Source organism: Nyctibius grandis, chromosome 21, assembly GCF_013368605.1.
Source record: "Nyctibius grandis isolate bNycGra1 chromosome 21, bNycGra1.pri, whole genome shotgun sequence".
Classification (NCBI taxonomy): Eukaryota; Metazoa; Chordata; class Aves; order Nyctibiiformes; family Nyctibiidae; genus Nyctibius; species Nyctibius grandis.
In genome coordinates, this window is record NC_090678.1 from 4,667,072 (window position 1) to 4,685,540 (window position 18,469).

General features: G+C 46.1%; 1 protein-coding gene across 2 annotated transcripts in view; it reads right to left on the bottom strand.

The window, feature by feature from the left end:
* COP1 (COP1 E3 ubiquitin ligase) overlaps positions 1-18,469 on the bottom strand; it is a 133,634-nt gene that overhangs the window by 25,206 nt on the left and 89,959 nt on the right. For both annotated transcript variants that reach the window (XM_068416859.1, XM_068416860.1), the window contains exons 16-18: positions 14,691-14,808; positions 10,752-10,876; positions 9,474-9,634 (exon numbers count right to left, since the gene is read on the bottom strand). In XM_068416859.1, coding sequence (XP_068272960.1) covers positions 9,474-9,634; positions 10,752-10,876; positions 14,691-14,808 — 404 coding nt within the window. The remainder of the gene's footprint in view (positions 1-9,473; positions 9,635-10,751; positions 10,877-14,690; positions 14,809-18,469) is intronic.

The window sequence follows — 18,469 nt, forward strand, 5'->3', positions numbered from 1 at the left end:
ACCTCTAATCCCTAGGGCAACCGAGGGTGAAATGCCCCGTGAGACAAAGGCGCACCAGTAAGATCAAGCATGGGAAGAGAGTAGCTTACAACTTACAATAAGTAGCTTTCCAGGCATCATCTGAAAAAAAACCCAACCCAAACCTTACAACAGCCTAATCAATTATTTAATCAGCATCTCCAGAACCCAGCAGGATACATATCAGAGTTCAGACCAAGGGGCTCAACAGCAGCACAGCAGAGGTTGGGTGGGAAAAGGAAAAAACACAGTTGTACAATTATTTGATTCTAAAAGCAAATGTCTCTGAATACAAATCTGCTGTTTTCCTCTCTCTCCACCTCGATACATAATATAAGAGCGACCCTGAGCATTACCCTAATACAAATAAGTTTCTATTAAGTTGTACTGTTTGGGAAGCAGCTCGTGTGAAGGGTCACAGAATACATATTGCTGCACTTCAGCTCGTACCTTGTAACATTATGGTTGAGCAGGGACCTGGGGATTGAGTCAGGAATGAAGTCCAGGTTCCAGGTGAATTCCTGACTCGGGTTCATCTTTTAAAAAACTCATACTTGAATAAAGAATTGATGATTACTAAAGCAGCAGAGTCCCAACAGGAGAGAAACATCCACTTACAAGTTTAATGACAGCTCCACAGAGACTTCTCTGCGTCCCCAGTTCATAGCGTGTATCAATTTGTGATTGCGTTGGGATGCTCTTATTTTTTTAAAGCCTAGAAAACAACGAGAGCCTGCTCAGACCTCTGCTTGCACCAGCAATGAACTGCAATCCGTTATCCATACAGCTGCACCAGTGGGATGAGCTCCTGGAACTACAATGTCAACAGTACTCAGCATTGTGTCGACCACTACGTCGTTCACAGAATCAACAGAATCACAGAATCAACCAGGTTGGAAGAGCCCTCTGGGATCATCGAGTCCAACCATTGCCCTGACACCACCATGGCAACTAGACCATGGCACTAAGTGCCATGGCCAGTATTTTCTTAAACACCTTCAGAGATGGTGACTCCACCACCTCCCTGGGCAGCCCCTTCCAATGGCTAATGACCCTTGCTGAGAAGAAATGCTTCCTAATGTCCAACCTGGACCTGCCCTGGTGAAGCTTGAGGCTGTGTCCTCTTGTCCTGTCGCTAGCTGACCGGGAGAAGAGGCCGACTCCCACTCCACTACAACCTTCCCTTCACTTGCTCTAGGAAAGCGATGGCTAATAAGGAGGATCTCAGTCCTATCTACAGCACGCTGTCTCCTTCTCTCGGCATTAGAAGAGACACATTGGTAAGCAAATATCGGCTGTGAAAGCCTGAAAGAGTAAATGCTGCCGTCATTCATGAAACACGTGCGACTTTGATCTGCCTTCGCTTCAAAAAAAAATATATCAGCCCCTTGGCAATTTTCTGCGATTATGCAGAAAAAAAAAAAATCTGCCTCACCTTGCAGGAGAGAGAAATGGAGTTTGCAAATGTAAACTTAAAATCCACGAAGAAGCAAAACCCGAGCCACCTACATTTCTTGGAGAAGCTATTCTTAAAATAGAAGCGAGAATGATATCAGAGTGCTGCAGTACCACAGGGGACCTGAACTTCCAGAGCCGAACAAAAGCGACAGACTCACCCCCTCCGTTCGCAGCGGCGGCACGGCCAGCTGCTCTGCCGCTAGTAAAGGAAGAGTTGAGCCTTGAAACAGCGCAATAAATGGCACAATACACTTTTTTCTCCCCAAAACACACTAGATGGGAGGAGTACAGCGGACAGAGGTTGGGGTTATCTGCCTGACTCCCCTCACCCCTGCCCACGCTCCACTGCGGCTCCGAAGGTGTCCTGCAGCCGGGGAGAGGCAATGCCAAAAGAACATTTACCGATATTTTTCTTCTTCTACAGAAGATTCAAAATTAAACACTTTCTCCTAAAGCCTGTCATTTGCATAATCACATTATCAAGATGGTCTTTCACATGGACCGATGTGTCAACACACTGAGATTTCAATATAATGCATGAAATTTTAATAACAGAGTATGATTTTTTTCTTTTCCCCTACAAAGTTCTCTGCGGTTGGACTCCAAGACTAGTGATGAGGAGTAAAATATTGTTAGTCTCCTGAGTATTTTTTATTAATGCTCCTTCACCACAGAAAAAAGAGAGCCCACAATGAGCATTTGAAGAGATATGGGTATGAAAGTATATGAGCATGTTCAGCTCGAAGAAGCATATATAGTAAACTTGTGACATCTTTTTATCTGCAAGGTAGAAATTATTCTGCATATGAAAATATTTTTCAAGCAGCATATAAAACAGCATATGCAGAGTGTGTTGGTATACATGAGTAATATGCTAAAATTTGGGGAAAAAAAAAAATCAGCCATGCATGATGTATGATGTATCTTTTGATAATCTGGGTTCCACTTGTTTTTAACAAAGATTTGAGAATTTTCAAATGAGTAAGGGAGAAATAGACATGAAAAAGATCGGATTGAGAGAAATAAAGTGTATTTACTACCCGTGAAGCAGCAAAGTAATAAAAGGCAAAGAAAACTTTCTCTTTAAAGCATTGCCAGTGGCCAGAGAGCAGAGGGCATGTCAAGAGGAGCGGGAAGTCATCGCACAGCCAGCTGTGAGCTTCACAGCACGTATGCTACGGGGCTTAGACAGCTTCCACAGGAGGGAGGAAAATCTTTGAAGATTTTCAGGAGAGGGAGAAAAAACAGTGGAATAAACTCGCTCAAAGTCACACCTCCTTGCTTTATTTAAAAGCTGATCATTGTGAGCCTCCTGTAAGCTGCTGTGCATTTCAATCCCAGGAGAGAGGATGAAGAGCACCACGTTTCCAGGATGAAGCAGTAGCGTGGTACCACACCGGAGAATCACAGAATCAATACGGTTGGAAGAGCCCTCTGGGATCATCGAGTCCAACCATTGCCCTGACACCACCAATTCAACTAGACCATGACACTAAGTGCCATGTCCAGGCTTTTCTTAAACACCTCCAAAGATGGGGACTCCACCACCTCCCTGGGCAGCCCCTTCCAATGCCTAATGACCCTTGCTGAGAAGAAATGCTTCCTAATGTCCAACCTGAACCTCCCCTGGCAAAGCTTGAGGCTGTGTCCTCTTGTCCTATCACTAGTTGCCTGGGAGAAGAGGCTGACTCCCACTCCACTACAACCTCCCTTCAGGTAGTTGTAGACTGCAATAAGGTCACCTCTGAGCCTCCTCTTCTCCAGGCTACACAACCCCAGCTCCCTCAGCCGTTCCTCGGAGGTCAGACCCTCCACACCCTTCCCCAGCTTGGTCGCCCTCCTCTGGACTCGCTCCAACACCTCAACATCTTTCTTGAAGTGCGGGGCCCAGAACTGGACACCGGATTCAAGGTGCGGCCTCACCAGTGCCGAGTACAGAGGGAAAATAACCTGCAAGAACACTGGTTTGGGAGAGGCTGCACATGAATGCTACAGGCCAGCCCTGGCTAAGAAAGGATGAGGCAGACAAGAGCGGGCGAACTCCCTGAAAATACCGCGTTTGGAGCTACTCACGCTGCTACCTGTGCCAGCAGCTGGTATCAGAGGCAGGCAAAGGACAGCTTGGGTCTGATCACTCCAGGCAGGCATTTATCTCGTAAGCTCTAGCTTACTGCCCAGGTATATCTTAACCGACATCTGAACAACTAGTTGAGGATGCTGCAAAAATAAAACGACACCGCGTTGAAGCTGGAAGTCAAAATTCTCATCGGTTTTGAGCCTTTGAAATTCCAGCAGCAAAGCAGACCAAAAAAGTATCAAGTCTTACACTTGGTTTTCCCCCCCAAAACCCCACTGGAATTCATATTTCAAGTTACAAGAGTTGTGATTACAGTCGATACAAGTTACTTAAGAGTGACACTGAATAAGCATTTGGTTATTTGGGAATGACAAAGGAGGTTTCATTTTTAATGTTCCTAAGTCATCCAAATTAATTAGTGCTTTAAAATGGCAATGAATCACTTCCCGAAATAATTTGTATTGGCTAAATTAATTCCAGTGAAGGGAGCCAATTTGCTGACTGTAAATTATCAGAGTCCCTGACTACTACTGGGCATGTTGTGTACCATTTATTAGGCTACTAGGAAACAAAGGATGGCTACTTTTCATCAGTGAACAAGATTACAGCCCTATTAAGTGACCAGCTTATTGTGGTACAATTATAGGCTTCTATTTAAAGAATTCAAGCCAGACATCATTAAGAAACAAAAGCTGGATGTTCAGGGGAAAGGAAAAATAAATGGAAGAAAAGCTTGTTCTCTGAAGAGATGCACCAAAAGCCTACTTGAAGGGAATATTTCCATCCTCTTAGACTAACAAAGAGAAGTTCAGAGATGCAAGACTAATTATGAAGATACTTCCATCACATGACAGTGCCTAAAGGCAACCTGAAGCCTGGAGACCCAGAGCCTGCTCCTCTCACTCACAGCTAGAGGATTGTTTCAAGACTCCCCTAAATTAAAACGACTTTTGAAGAGCGACAACGAGGTGAGAAAACACCTAACACGGGTTTCTGCTCTTCCCCTGTCAGGCAGAGATGCTTTCCCAGCACCACCACGCCACTGCTCTGAGAGCCTTCCTCCCACGGGCCAGGAGACCTCTGCATCCATCCGCCACGTACCACCGCCCACCCGCTCAGCGTGGGGAGATGACTTGGTTAAAGCCTGCAGCGCTGTTCTCAATGGGTTTCCCTTCTTTGCCCCTCTAAAAGAAAAAAAAAAAAATACATGTACATAAAGCTTTATCTAAGCTAATTTGCACGGCATTCTCCTGCTCTTATCTGCACCTCCTCACTGGTATCAAAGCCTCGACATTTCTGCTTGAGAAATCTTTCCCTGGCTAACCTGCTTATCAGCAGTAATGAATACTCATGCAAACAGGTACAAAATTAAATGGCTTCTTTGCACTGATTATGACAGATTGAGCCATGCTTAATCTACATAATCAAATTGCTTCTGTGTTCAGCAGTAATACCTTTTTGCTGTCCTGGGAGCAGGTTCAGCCTTGGTTTCTCTTTTGACAGCTTCTTTCTGAGAAACACTGGCCGTGACTGGGAAAGGGGCTACTTGAGATGTAATTATCTAACACAGCTCGGTGAGGCACATCTCGAACTCTGCAGTATGGCAAAGCAGGGCTGAACAAAAGGTGTCCCCTCTAGGGAAGGGGAAAACATCACACAGGACACATAAGAGAGAAGGAAGTACAAAGCAATCTCTTCCAGCTACTGTCCACGTTCCTAGAGAAAACTGGAGTGACCCTCCCAAGACAGGTAAAACATCTCTACCCACCCAGCTGCAGTGAGCTACTACCACTACTACAATTTCATTCCCTGTGCAAGAGCATCCCTATATGCCAGAGCATCCCTATATGCCAGAGCATCGTCTGCTTACATGGTAACGAAATAGAAGAATGTATTTTCCAATCAGAAGACCATATTCCTGTTTCAAATCAAGCTGGCTAAATCCTACTGATGTGCCAGAAACAAAGGAGGTCTGGGGAAGCGATCATCCCTCTGTGTTCGGCACTGGTGAGGCCGCACCTTGAATACTGTGTTCAGTTCTGGGCCCCGCACTGCAAGAAAGATGTTGAGGTGTTGGAGCGAGTGCAGAGGAGGGTGACCAAGCTGGGGAAGGGTCTGGAGGGTCTGACCTATGAGGAACAGTTGAGGGAGCTGGGGGTGTTTAGCCTGGAGAAGAGGAGGCTCAGAGGTGACCTTAGTGCAGTCTACAACTACCTGAAGGGAGGTTGTAGTGGAGTGGGAGTCGGCCTCTTCTCCCAGGCAACCAGCGACAGGACAAGAGGACACAGCCTCAAGCTTCGCCAGGGGAGGTTCAGGTTGGATATTAGGAAGGATTTCTTCTCAGCAAGGGTCATTAGCCATTGGAAGGGGCTGCCCAGGGAGGCGGTGGAGTTCCCATCTCTGGAGGTGTTTAAGAAAAGCCTGGACATGGCACTTAGTGCCATGGTGTAGGTGCCATGGTGGTGTCAGGGCAATGGTTGGACTCGATGATCCCAGAGGGCTCTTCCAACCTGGTTGATTCTGTGATTCTATATTATAAAATCCTTGACTTGGGAAATAAAAGGGTTTGGTTCAGGGCGGGTTCTGAAATGCATCTCTGTGTGTAACTCATGTTTATCAGGTCACTTAGGCCAAAAGCATCCTGAAGCTTTCTCTACTTCTCAATATTGATCAAGTTTTAGAGTAAAATGAAAAGTGAGAAATGGTTTTCCCCACAAACTATAAATGCTATTTAAAAAATATTAACCAGCCTATTTACCTTTGTCCAGAACACAGCTCTGAAAGCAGCAGAGCAAAGGTTTGCTTCCTGATGTACCTGCTGAGAGGTTTTTTTGTTTGCTTGGGTTGGGTTTTTTTTTGTTTGCTTGGGTTAGGTGTTTTTTTTTGCAGTCTGACAAAACTATTAGCCTACAAGCTAGGGCTTATTTCTAAACATTCCCCAAGAGCTGAAAAGCAAGTAAGCCTGATGCAAAATGCTAATAAGCACTTACCAACAATTTCTCTCCCTCGTTATGGCTTTGGTACAGGTGGAAAGAAGGCACCAGCTGGACCTTTGTGGTTGGAAAGGTGACAGCTCTAGCAAGAAGGTCCCTGCATCTTTGTAGGCAAAGAAAAACCAAGGCAGAGGGGGGAAAATAAAAAAAAAAAGATCGGTTCTGGCAAGGGCTGCTGGCACAGCTTGACTTTGGCTCAGGAGGAAGTAAAAGCTTGAATTACACCAAAATAGACTTAAGAAAGAATCGATGACATTTCATCTGAAAGTTTTAGTGAAGTTTTAATTAGGATCCAAGATTTTGCACTTAAGTGCATGAAGTGAAGGAGAACATGTACTCATGCTTCCCAAGATAACTGACAGATCTGAAACTCACTCGTCTCGAAACGTTAATTAAAGAACAATCCTTGAGAGCAACAGCGTAGGGAAACCCAGGAGAGTCTGCTCCACCGGGGAGCCTTGGGAAAAGGCTGGCACACATCTTCCCCCTCAGAAGCACTCCAGGTAGCACACTGAACCTACTGCCCAGCGACCACGGCATGGAGACAACTGGGACAAGCTTTGAACCAGCCCAGCAAGGCACGGAGAACAGCATGCCCACACCAGTATAAACCTTACCTGCCGTGCTCCCTGCGGTTCTGGGGCAGGTTTCCCAGCCCGTGCTGGGCTCTGCTGGGCTGGGGCTGCTGAGATGCAACGTGCCCTTGGGCAGAGCAGGGGCGATCACTGCCAGCGGTGCAAGGTGGGCACGGTAACTCTTATAATTAGGAAACTAAGGCAGAGTGACTCACCCAGGATCAAAGTCTGCAATTAAGCCAGAAATAGGCTGCGGGTTCCCCGATTCCCACAGATGCTGACAGCACTGCGAGGCAAAGGCTTTCTCTAATTCATTGGAGCATCATTAAAAACACGCCAGCTTTTAGGGAAGTCTGTATATACGAAGCTCATTTGAAAAACTTAATGCCAAATTTATGAAACGTGATCAAAATTGAGAATAAAAGTTTTCATCGTTCGAGCAAGACTTTGTGGACGTAAGTGACCTTTGGCTGTGCAGTAATTTAATTTCCTAAGAACATGAGCAAAGTCTCAATTAGGTCAGAGAGGACCTACAAGAGGGAAGAGAGATGTGCGGCTGCATCGGTGAAGAGTGCTTCTTGTCTCGGGGGGACTCAGGGCAAGGAAGCATTCAGGCCTCTTGGCCGCTTACTCAGTATGTAAAGCAGGATGGCAGGCACCACGGGCAGAGGGGAAACACGGCAGCAGAACACTCAGCCGGTGGCTCTCGGATCACACACAGCTTTTTGCTGCTTTCTTTACAAATGAAAGCCAGGTACTGCGGCTGCCACGGGAGAAACAGGCTAATTTAGAGGTCCAGACAAAGGCAGAGGAATGATGGAAAATAAAAAATGATGAGAATAGCAATAGATTCTGAATGCTGCTTAATGGAGTGAAGTCTGAACATTATTTGGTGTAATCTTGATAGGCTTGATTTAACTACTACATTTTTGCACAATATTTTTCATACTGGTTATGAAGAATTGCTTGACAGCCCTTGGTGACTGCTTAAAAGTTTCTCAGTCACTTAGGCGGAAGGTCTGTCAGAGTAAAGCACATTAATCAGAGAAAAGACTGATAAAGAACGGATGGCAACAGAAATAACACCAGGGCTGAAGCATCAGTGGTAGCCTGTTGCCTGCAGAAAAGCTGCCCATGAGGTCAATGGGCAGGACAACCCAACAGAGAAACACTGCAGGGAAGAAAGTTCAGGGAAGGGCGTTTCTGGACACGCAGGTTCCCACAGCACGTTTTTACCCAAGCAGAACGATGGATTACGCAACTTCCAACAGCCACCCTTCATCTGAGGTGTGCCATCTGTGTACACCGCGTCCTCCTAAACCCCCAGCCAGCAAGAACTTGGTGACCCTCCATCACCGAGTCTCACGCCCACCGTTCAAACCACAACAGCCCACTTGCAACTTCTAAATCGAAAGTGCAATGTCAGACGCTCGGGTTTATTTTTGTTTTGGTTCAGAAGCATCCATCTGAAAGAAGTTTATGCCAGTGACAACTGAATCACGGTTGTGGGGGCAGTTTCTTCATACGGAAACAGATTGGTAGACGTTACCCTTCCAAAACACTGTCTTTGTGAATGCAACATCTCAGGACATCAATTAGGCAACGTTCCACTTCAGCTACTTGGAAGACTTGTATTTAGGATGAGCTCCTCTCCTCCCCCTCCCAACAAGCCCATTAAGTATCTGAGCTGCAAACTCTTGTACATACAAGAGAGTTACTTGCTCAAGTTTTTTTTTTTTTCTATGCAAGGATTTCAAGAGTGCTCTGAATTTAAAAAGCAGCATTTTGTTCTCCAGAGCAGCCCCGTGCCAAAAGGCCGCTCTCACAGAAGCTGCGTCAGGTCTGCCCGCAGCATTAGCACACACGCTACCTATATGAATGAAGTGTCACTGGAACAGTTGTTGAGGTGACCGCAGCCTCGGCTTGCCTCCTTTGCATATCTACTCATCTAGACACGGGGCCTGCGTTTCAATGAACAAGCCCACACAGACAGGGTAACACCGAGATAAGGCTCCACAGTGAGTATCTGCAGGTGCCTTCATTAAAGCAGCAAAACTCCCACTAATGCACCCACAAAAAAAAAAACATTAACTGCCAGAAATACAACGCTGCTTTTGGGATTTCAGATGCCAAGTAGAGAAATTCGAACACCTAGGTGGAACAGTTAAGAGCACAGCAGTCTTCTCCCCCAGCATCCCAGTTACCCTGCAGATCTTCACGTTCTCGTGCTGATCTGCAATACCCATAAACGGGAAAACACCAAGTGCAGTCAAACCCTCAGCAATGCTATTTGGTGAGAAAGCAGGAGGCATTCCTTTCGCACCCAGCTGGGTGGCTGAGCAGAAAGCTTACCCCATCTGGTAGTGCCCTCCAGCATACAGCGCTCACAAACTCATTGGTGTCATCTTCTTTCCGGTCCTTGTCCAGGACACTTTTGACTGTATCAAACTTGAATGTCAGCAGTGTCTTTGAGAGGCCCTTATAGTATAGGTAAAGGGAATTATTCTCACTTCCTAGAAATAAAAAAAATAAATAGACAAGATTAGGTTCTGGTAGCAGGCACAGAAATAAGGCTTCTTAGTCCTTTCATTGTTTAAGACAAGACCAGACACTTCCTCCTTGTAGCTCGTGGTGCCTTGGCAACTGGGAGCGCTCCACAACAAACCTTCACGATGCTTAATAACAGAACCAGGCTTTATTACAAGACAATTGCAGTATGCAGCACACTTGCAAAACGTACAGGATCCCAACCGTCCCCCACAACTTCCTTGGGGCAGAGCAGAGCATCTCCGTTAGCACATGAAACGCCGCTACCCCCAGTCTGCTCGGCGTTACACCCAGTCTGCTCGGCGTTACAGCTCTGAGGCAGGTAGCAGCGTCACAGTTTTGCTTGCTGTAATCAGGTATGACAGTTTGGTCTGTGGAGGTTTAAGTAAGAGAGGCTAGACAGTGTGCAGGCTTTATTTAGAAATCCATCCCAATTTCTGCCTCGCAAGCTGTACAGAGATCAGAGAACACACAAGTTGAGGTCCTCCCTTCAGTGCTGGCACAGCTGTCTGCTCATCCCCCAGCAATCAGCCTGTCACTGCTTTCCCACCACGACCTGTGGATTTACAGAGGTTCGACAGTCCAATTTAAGCGGTGAAAGGACAGAAACCGCCAAAGGGGTAACTGCTTCAGGATGATTTAGTGTCCTTGGGAGCTGTTCGCAACGAGGGCGTTAGTGCTTTGCCATGCAGAATGCTGTACTGAGTGACAAGTACAGGACCACTCGTGTGGTCCAGGCTGCTGCCCTTCCTTAGGAAGATGCATGGGGATGTGTCAGTTGATAAAATTGAAAGACGTAAGTGATATCAACAGTGACTACATTAGTGGCTGACTTTTGGTGACAGCAAGTCTGAACTGGCATATATGAAGAACTCATCTGAAATGGGAGAAAAACAAGTCCAGACCCCCTTAGGTCAGGTCTCCTTACGCCATGCCCTGGGAAGGAGGGTGGAAGTTCAGCATAATCCTCTATTAAAAAGCCCGTGCAGCTCTGTAGCACAACTGCTGGGATGCTTTGCAACCGGAGAGGCACCAGCTCCGAGGAGTCCCATTAGCATTTGTCAGGATGGCTGCTCTACTCACCACAGGCGATGTAGTCTCCGTTGGACGCAAGCCCTACGAAATTCTTCTCGTTGATGTGACCCTTGAAGGAGCGCAAGCAGTGAGGCTTCCCTACGTTCCACAGCTTCAGCTGACTGTCTGTTGACCTGAAAACGATACCTAAAGTTACGCTGCTGCCATATGCCAGGTACTCCTCGCTTGCAAACGCTGCTCCTTAACGCCCTACTTGCAATGTAAACGTAGGAAGCCTTCGTACACTCCAGGAGATTTATCCCACTTTCAATCATACGCAGCTCAGCTTGAGCTTGGAAAGGTATCACATTATTTTAGAAGCCTGTCAAAACGCATTACATGTTTAAATAAAAAACTCCCCCCAAGTATTACTCTTCCTTTCTCCTATCAATTACAGAGCCCTCCACTGAACTGTACAGCCTTTGGGCCATCACTGTCTCCTCCAGACCCTCACAGATCCAGGACACACTGCATATTTTATTGGTTTTTAAACCTCTACAGCATGGACAAAATCTGTTCCCTTCTCCATGCTGGCTATAACTCTCATTCTTGCCTTTACAGGACCTGGGTAAGAAGGAGCCTTCTCCCCCTCCAGCTGCCCTGAACACATGTTCTCCTCCTCCTGCCCAATACCAAGTAGCCCCATATAAAACCTGTGGGGGATCAGAGCTGCTATTAGCATTAAATCGATGTGGTTTGCTCATGTGTAATTGAGACCACATGGATACAGATCTCAAACTTTCACTTCACAGCTAAGCTAAATATTACTATTAAAAATATATAAACTCTGTTGGGATTAAGTAAAAATGAATGTTTTCCATTGTTCCCCCACATGCAAACATATCTGCCTTCAAAATGTTTTTCTATTTACTGTGAGCAAACGTTTCCCCTTTAGCAGAAGAAAGGAGGCGGAAGTAGCCTCCTGTGCTTGGCAGAGCTCAACTGGCATTGGAAGATCTCAGGTTTCTGGGAGATATAGGATTAATTTCTTCCCCCAGACCTGAGGGGACACAAGCCCCTCTAACTTCCCAGGGCTCTGATATTCTGGCACTCACCGACTTACAGCGATACACACCACAGTAAGTGAAGAAACACTGATGTGGTAGGACTGGAGCCCTGTGAAGCCACCCTTGAGGTAATGGGTAGTGCTGTTCTGATCTTAAATGTGAAAGAGATTGGGAGCAGGACCTGTCAGCCTCCTGGGTGGGAGGAAAGGGAGGGAGGTAACGCTCCTCTCTTACAAGTCACATTACCCAACCTTGCTGCTTTCTGAACGTTGAGAGCTGAAGGGAAAAAAACCCCCACCCAATATTCATCAAATATTACCAATGATATAACACATTAGCCCTGCACCAATGTCACATTTACCTAAAAATACAGCAGAAAAGAGGAGAGATGCACCTTGTGCTATACTGCACAACCCTTATCTCAGCCCTCAATGACAGCTGGAATGACAAAGGAGCGATAAGGGAGCTGCAGCCAGGTTTGTTAGTCATTTGTAATAATAGTATGAGGTCAGATCAGAACGAAGGTATGAACTTTATCTGTAACACTGTGACTTAAGCAGGAGTGCTCTCCTCATCCCAGGTCTTGACCAGGGGACCCTAAACCAGAGTATTCAGCTTCTCTGCCTCTTGCTGTTCCACATCCACCCCTACCCTACGCTGCTGCTCGCTCTCCCTTCCCTTCTCTTGTCCTTACCATCAGAGCACCCGCATAGCTCACAGAAAGGGCAAAAAGGTACATACTGCCACTTTTTTTGCCCACAAGTAGAGGGAGGTGCATTCTGTGCCATTAGGGCAGCTGTATTTTTAAAACGCTGCTTTTAAAAGCTTCAGAGTGGCCTGGAAACTAAACTTTTCTAACGGCAGGGTAAAGCAGCAAAAGACTAATCCCTGGTCTACAAGTTGTCAGATTCCTGTGACAGCTTCTGCTATTAGCTAACCCATCCAGAAGACCTCATATATACAGGCACTTAACCTCTATATTTTAGTAGCATACATTCTAGATCTCTTCATCAAAATAAGAACACTTAAAGCCTATTACTAATGGAATGCTTTTACTGTTGAATTCCCATCAAGCTCTAGTCATGTTTGCACTGCTTAGGATAAGAAGTTATCCGCCACTGGACCGCAAGGAGAGGAAAAGACAAAAGGTCCTGCTGGTGTTACACTGCTCTTCTGCTTTCATACCCTCTCCAAAAAAGAAAATATCATGGATGTGTTGCTGATAAATCCGTCTCTCTGTAAATCAGCACTGCAATCAATGTGTTGTGCTAAACACCAGGCAGTTCTGAACGCCCCTGAGGTCAAAACCTAACTCTACAAGGCAAAGTAAATCAATGCAATCTATAGAACAGCTTCAGCTAGAAATCTAGAGAATCTGAATATACATATAATTTTTTTCTTAAAAGAAATCAGTGCTTGATTTTTGGGAATCACTACTACTGTCTCCTCTCCTCAATTTGCAAAAGACACATGAAGAATAATCTACTCTCACCAACATTTCTTTCTATTCACGCAGAATAAGAGATGTGAACTCTGCAGTTATCCCTCTCACCCTGTTGTTGCCTGTCCAAGTCTGACAGCTCTATCGATATTCCTCCCAGGACTGTGGGATTAGCTTTCTCAGACGGTCAGCTCAAGCAGGACAGGCCCATTCTGTCCTGAAACATCCCATGGATGATGCTCCAACTTGATCATGGCTGTAAAACACTCCCAGCCTCCTTCTGCTTCTATTAAACACTTTGTCCTTACCCAGATTTCGTTCAAAGCATTAAATTTAATTTGCTCTGTGTTCTAGGTATGAATTTGCACCTTAATAGAGTTATAAGTTAATGGAAATAAGAAGAGAGGGGCTGATAAAATATGAACAGTACTAGAAGCCACCAGGGAATCTTCCATCGCGCAGCTCAGAGTAACTCACGAGCAGCCTGAATACACCTTAAAATGCTCTGCTTTGGCTCCAGGCTTCTAGAGCAAAGTGTGAAAACATGGGACAGAGCCAAACAGGATAATCACTGGCTTGGTACAAGGCAGCAGACATGTCTTCTGGGACTAGATCTACCCCTGGGATCCATCCCTGCTGCCCTGGGGTGTTGAGATCCAAGGTTCCCCTGCAGCTCCCCGAGGTTGCCTGCACTTCCCCCACCATGTAAGAGAGGCTCACCTCTGATTTATGGAAGAGGCTTGTAGCCAGTCACTCACACCTTTCGCTATGTGATCTGATAGACACACTCATTCCCACATGATTAAAAACCTACCTAGAACTGAGGCAACCACATCTGGCTTTGGGATAGACACAGCTGGCCACATAACTGAACAGATTCTGTAGAATATTACTCTTCAGGGTCTCCATAGCAGACCTTATGGCCTGCTCTGGCTGAAAAGCTGCACACCGTTAGGACCACCAAACACAGCTTCTCCTTTTCTACTTTCTAACCCAAGTATAACCCTAAAAAGGGCCTTCACAGCGCAGATTAATAAGTTACCAGAGAACAGATCAGTCAGTTCTACTCAAGTGGCTTTCAGGCTGGGGCTAAACCTCTTTTTGAGACACAGCAGCACCATTTATCACTTCTGTTGCTCATCAGCTGGGTTTTACCACACATTACTATCCTCAGGGCTCTGCCAGCAGCCTTCTCTACAGCAGAGTTCTGCTCAGGAGCATCCTCAGCACACACAGCACTTGGTAAAAGGAGAGTCTGCCTGCAGCTTCCCAAAGTCAGGGCTTGTGGTCAGGAGTTGCACCTAGTTGTCTTTATATTCCTCTTAAGCTTTTTAGCTGCACAAGACAGAGAAGAGCCAAGTGACACCAGGATTTAATTTCTATTAACACCACAGTTAGTGTGCACACCCACCCACACAGGTGAACTTGCACGATGGCCCTGGAGAGATCCAGAAAGCAAGGGCTACACAGTTTTCAGCCTCCATAAAAGGCAATACTTACGCAGAGACAATTTCTTCCCCGCTCACAAATTTTGCGTAGGAGACTGCCTTGCGATGCCCTTTGAACACCATGATTGGCTGCTTAGTGTTGCGAAGATCGTAGTAGTGAACACAGTGATCTGGAGATGAGAAAGAAGAGGGGCAAAACTTCATCAGATGGGAAGTATGCACGGGACCTCTAATAGCCAGCTCACAAAAAACCCTGCCTGCAGCTTCCACATCCCCCTTAAAGCCTTGCCTAGGATAAACAGTCGGCGCTATAGAGGAGTGTTTAAGCAGGCTTCTTAAAAACAGCCCCAAAATTCAGTCCATAAAAGTCCAAGCAGCCTTTCGAAGAGTCAGTGGGGGGAAAAGGTGCATCCCCACGTGTGTGCACGTCCATGTGTCCTCCCACAAACCCCATTTGGCCCACGTGCAAGGCAGCAGCTAAAAGGACTCTCGCCTCTCCTGCTTGCCGCCTTGGCTCCCTGCCCGGCTGCTCTAATCACCATTCCTAATCCTCTGCGCCTCCTTCTCCTTCCTCAATCTGTCCCCTCTTGGAAAGAGAACCCTAGAAGAACCCTAGGCTATAAACTGAGTCTGTTTGCTACTTAAATGGTATCGTGGAAAATACAGAACAAATTTCTCACGCTTACCCTAAATGGGTAACCTCCATACTTTTGTTTTGTTTTTTTTTTTTTTTTTTTGCTTCTCTCCCTTGATTTTGTTATCAAGAAAGAATTAGCATTTCTGCTAACGAGAGAACAGACTAAATTCCAGTTCTTCTTAAGATTTAAACTCTCAGATGTGCTGCAGTGCCACAACCACATAAAAGGGATCGCAAGAGAATTAACGATACATATTATTTTCTGCACAACGAAGCGTCAATTCCCAAGAAAACAGAACACCCCACGAGACCCAAGCCCCAAACACAACAAGGTTAATAAGCTTCTCCCTTCCTGACATTCATCCTTTAATGTTGAACTTGGTTTAATTATTCCCCTGCTATTCTGGAAGCGCAGGGGGGGAAGGCCACACACGCGCAAGGAAACCAAGCCGGACGCCCTTCTCACCAAGCGACCTGTGATGCCCAGATGTCAGCTGAAAACTGCTCTGACCCTTCTCCCCCTGAACCAACACCCCACCGATAGAATTTTATCCCAAAGATTACACAGAAATGAATTTAAATGCCAACAGCTACGGTTATATTTGTGTTTGCACAGCGTTTCAGAGCAGGGCTCTCAGGCGCACAAACACCACCCAGCTGTCTCAAAATCCCATGTGGTTTGAGAGATAACTGGATTTACATCGATCAGGCGACAGCACCCGCTGTCAGACCGTATTAACGGGCTAATTGGTGGCCGTGGCAGTGTAAAAGCAGACGCTCCAAGCAGTCACACCAAGTTTTCTCCACCACTTACACCAAACTGGAATTACCCCATTGAAACCCACCAGCTCTCGTACCCATTACCGCTAGCACCTAAATGCTGGCAAGTGCTGTACCCCCAAGCACTCTTTCAAACGCTCCTGTTCTTTCCACCTCTGAAATATTAACCCTCTGAACAGCCAACACTTACCAACCGAAATCCCAGTGTGTTCCTGCCATTTGTGTATTTTAATTAGCTTTAGAATGAGATAATGTTGCAACAGGCTTATTCAATAAAGGGGTTAATTTTCAAAGGGTCTTTGAATTAAGCATTAACATTCCTTTAACAAGATTTGGGCATCCTGGTCCCTTCCACCTCTCTGAAAGCTTGAGCTAAAACACTCCACTTTTTCTCATCTGGCTGGAGTATCTGCTGCAGGAGCTACAAAACAGTTAACTGGCAATTGTTATTTTAATGAGCAGAATGATTCTAGCAGGGCTTTCTGTTAGGAGCCTAGTTAGTGGATAAACCTTTCAAGCCTATTTTTGCTCACAGTTTCAACCTCCTCTCCAGCTGGCTCGTCATTAGGATATCTTTTGAGCATCAGATTTTATCCTTCAGAGGGTGGCAGGGAAACGGGTACCTGCGGATGGCTGCGCATGAGCAGCTGGAGCAACGCGGAGAAGAAAGAGCTAGAGCAGGAGAGACAAGTTCATTTGCAGAACAGAGACACAAAGTTGCTTTCACCTTCTAAATATCACAACAAACAGCTCAAAGCCTGCCGGCATCTGGCCCCAGCACCGTGTCTGCCTCTCGGCGTCGGCAGGGCAATCAATCACTGTCTGCTCTGATCACCACCAGTCCGAGGGAATGGGCAAGGCCGGTGGGTTCTAAAATTAGCCACTTAATTATTAATTGATTATTTCAGCAGCTAAAATGTTGGTGCCCAATTGAGGTTTGGTTGGTTTTTTTTTTTTAATTCAATTGAAGCAGCTATTTTTAAGGAGATAGATGAAGACGAATGCTCACTGCATTCATTAAAATCAGAACAGGTGGTCATGTTTTACAATTAAAGAGAGACTCTCTCTTGTAGGCCATATGGACTTTCCCAAAACACGATAAAAATGCCATCTGCTGAGGAAGCAGAGAGCCCTAAAATGGGAAAAAATACAACTCCCAGGTACCGCGGCAGCAGCAGCCTCGCCTGGTGGAGTTTGATGAGCTGAAATGGTCTGCGATGGGCAGCACCCTGGGCACGCCAGCAGGCCCGAGGCGAGGCAGCAGGGTGCTCTGGAAAGCTCAGAAAACAAATTAGTCCTAAGAGGCAGCTGAAGGTAAGGAAAATAGAGTGGGCACTGAGGGGAATCAAACACTTCCCAAACTCTGCAGGAGCTCATAAGCTCATCCCAGCATCCCACCACTGGGGATGAGCATCCCACCACTGGGGTGCCCATCCTCGGCACCCCTGGAAGGCCATGGAGTGTACTCCATCGCAACGCACAGGGTTATTTGCTTCTTGTTTTGCTCCTCAAACGTAAGCATTAAAATCATCATTCAGCATTTTTTTTGCAGCTCTACAGTTTCCACCCCGACCAGAAAACTCACTTAGCACAATTTCAACTTGGAAATGACATTTCCACAGTTAAAAGCCTCACACCTAACCCTTGGACAGCGACAGCTCGCTGCTTTACTTTTTCTTCTGCATTCAGGCTTAATTGAAATATGAGATAATGGGAAAGAACACGTACATATACCATAACAAATTAAACGCTCTGAAGCAATTCTTGTCTAGTTCAATGGCACTGCAGAAGCTGAGCACGACAGAATTCTGCTGCCGCGCCTTCTGAATTCAAATGTTTGCTGCCAGGTCGTATTTTATTTTATACATATATATTTTTTTTAAGTGATCTTGGAAGGCAAAAAGGGCAGCTAAGCTCTGCCACTGCTGCTGAGAGGTCTCCGGCCACAAGCCTGAGTTTTTAAATAGTGCTTTTCCACAACGCTCAAGAACTGCTTACTTCCCTTAAGACGCTGCCGCTTTCACCTTTGAGCCAACTAATGACAACTGATCAAGAATTCAGACTTTTCCAACCTTCAGAAAGATCTCACCACCTCTTCAGTAAATATAACCCGCGTCGGCAAAGGATGGCAACCCTCATTGCTCAGCAGCTCATAAATTCACAAGATTCACAGAATCACCCAGGTTGGAAGAGACCTCTGGGATCATCGAGTCCAGCCATTGCCCTGACACCACCATGGCAACTAGACCATGGCACTAAGTGCCATGTCCAGGCTTTTCTTAAACACCTCCAGAGATGGGGACTCCACCACCTCCCTGGGCAGCCCCTTCCAATGCCTAATGACCCTTGCTGAGAAGAAATGCTTCCTACTGTCTAACCTGAACCTCCCCTGGCGAAGCTTGAGGCTGTGTCCT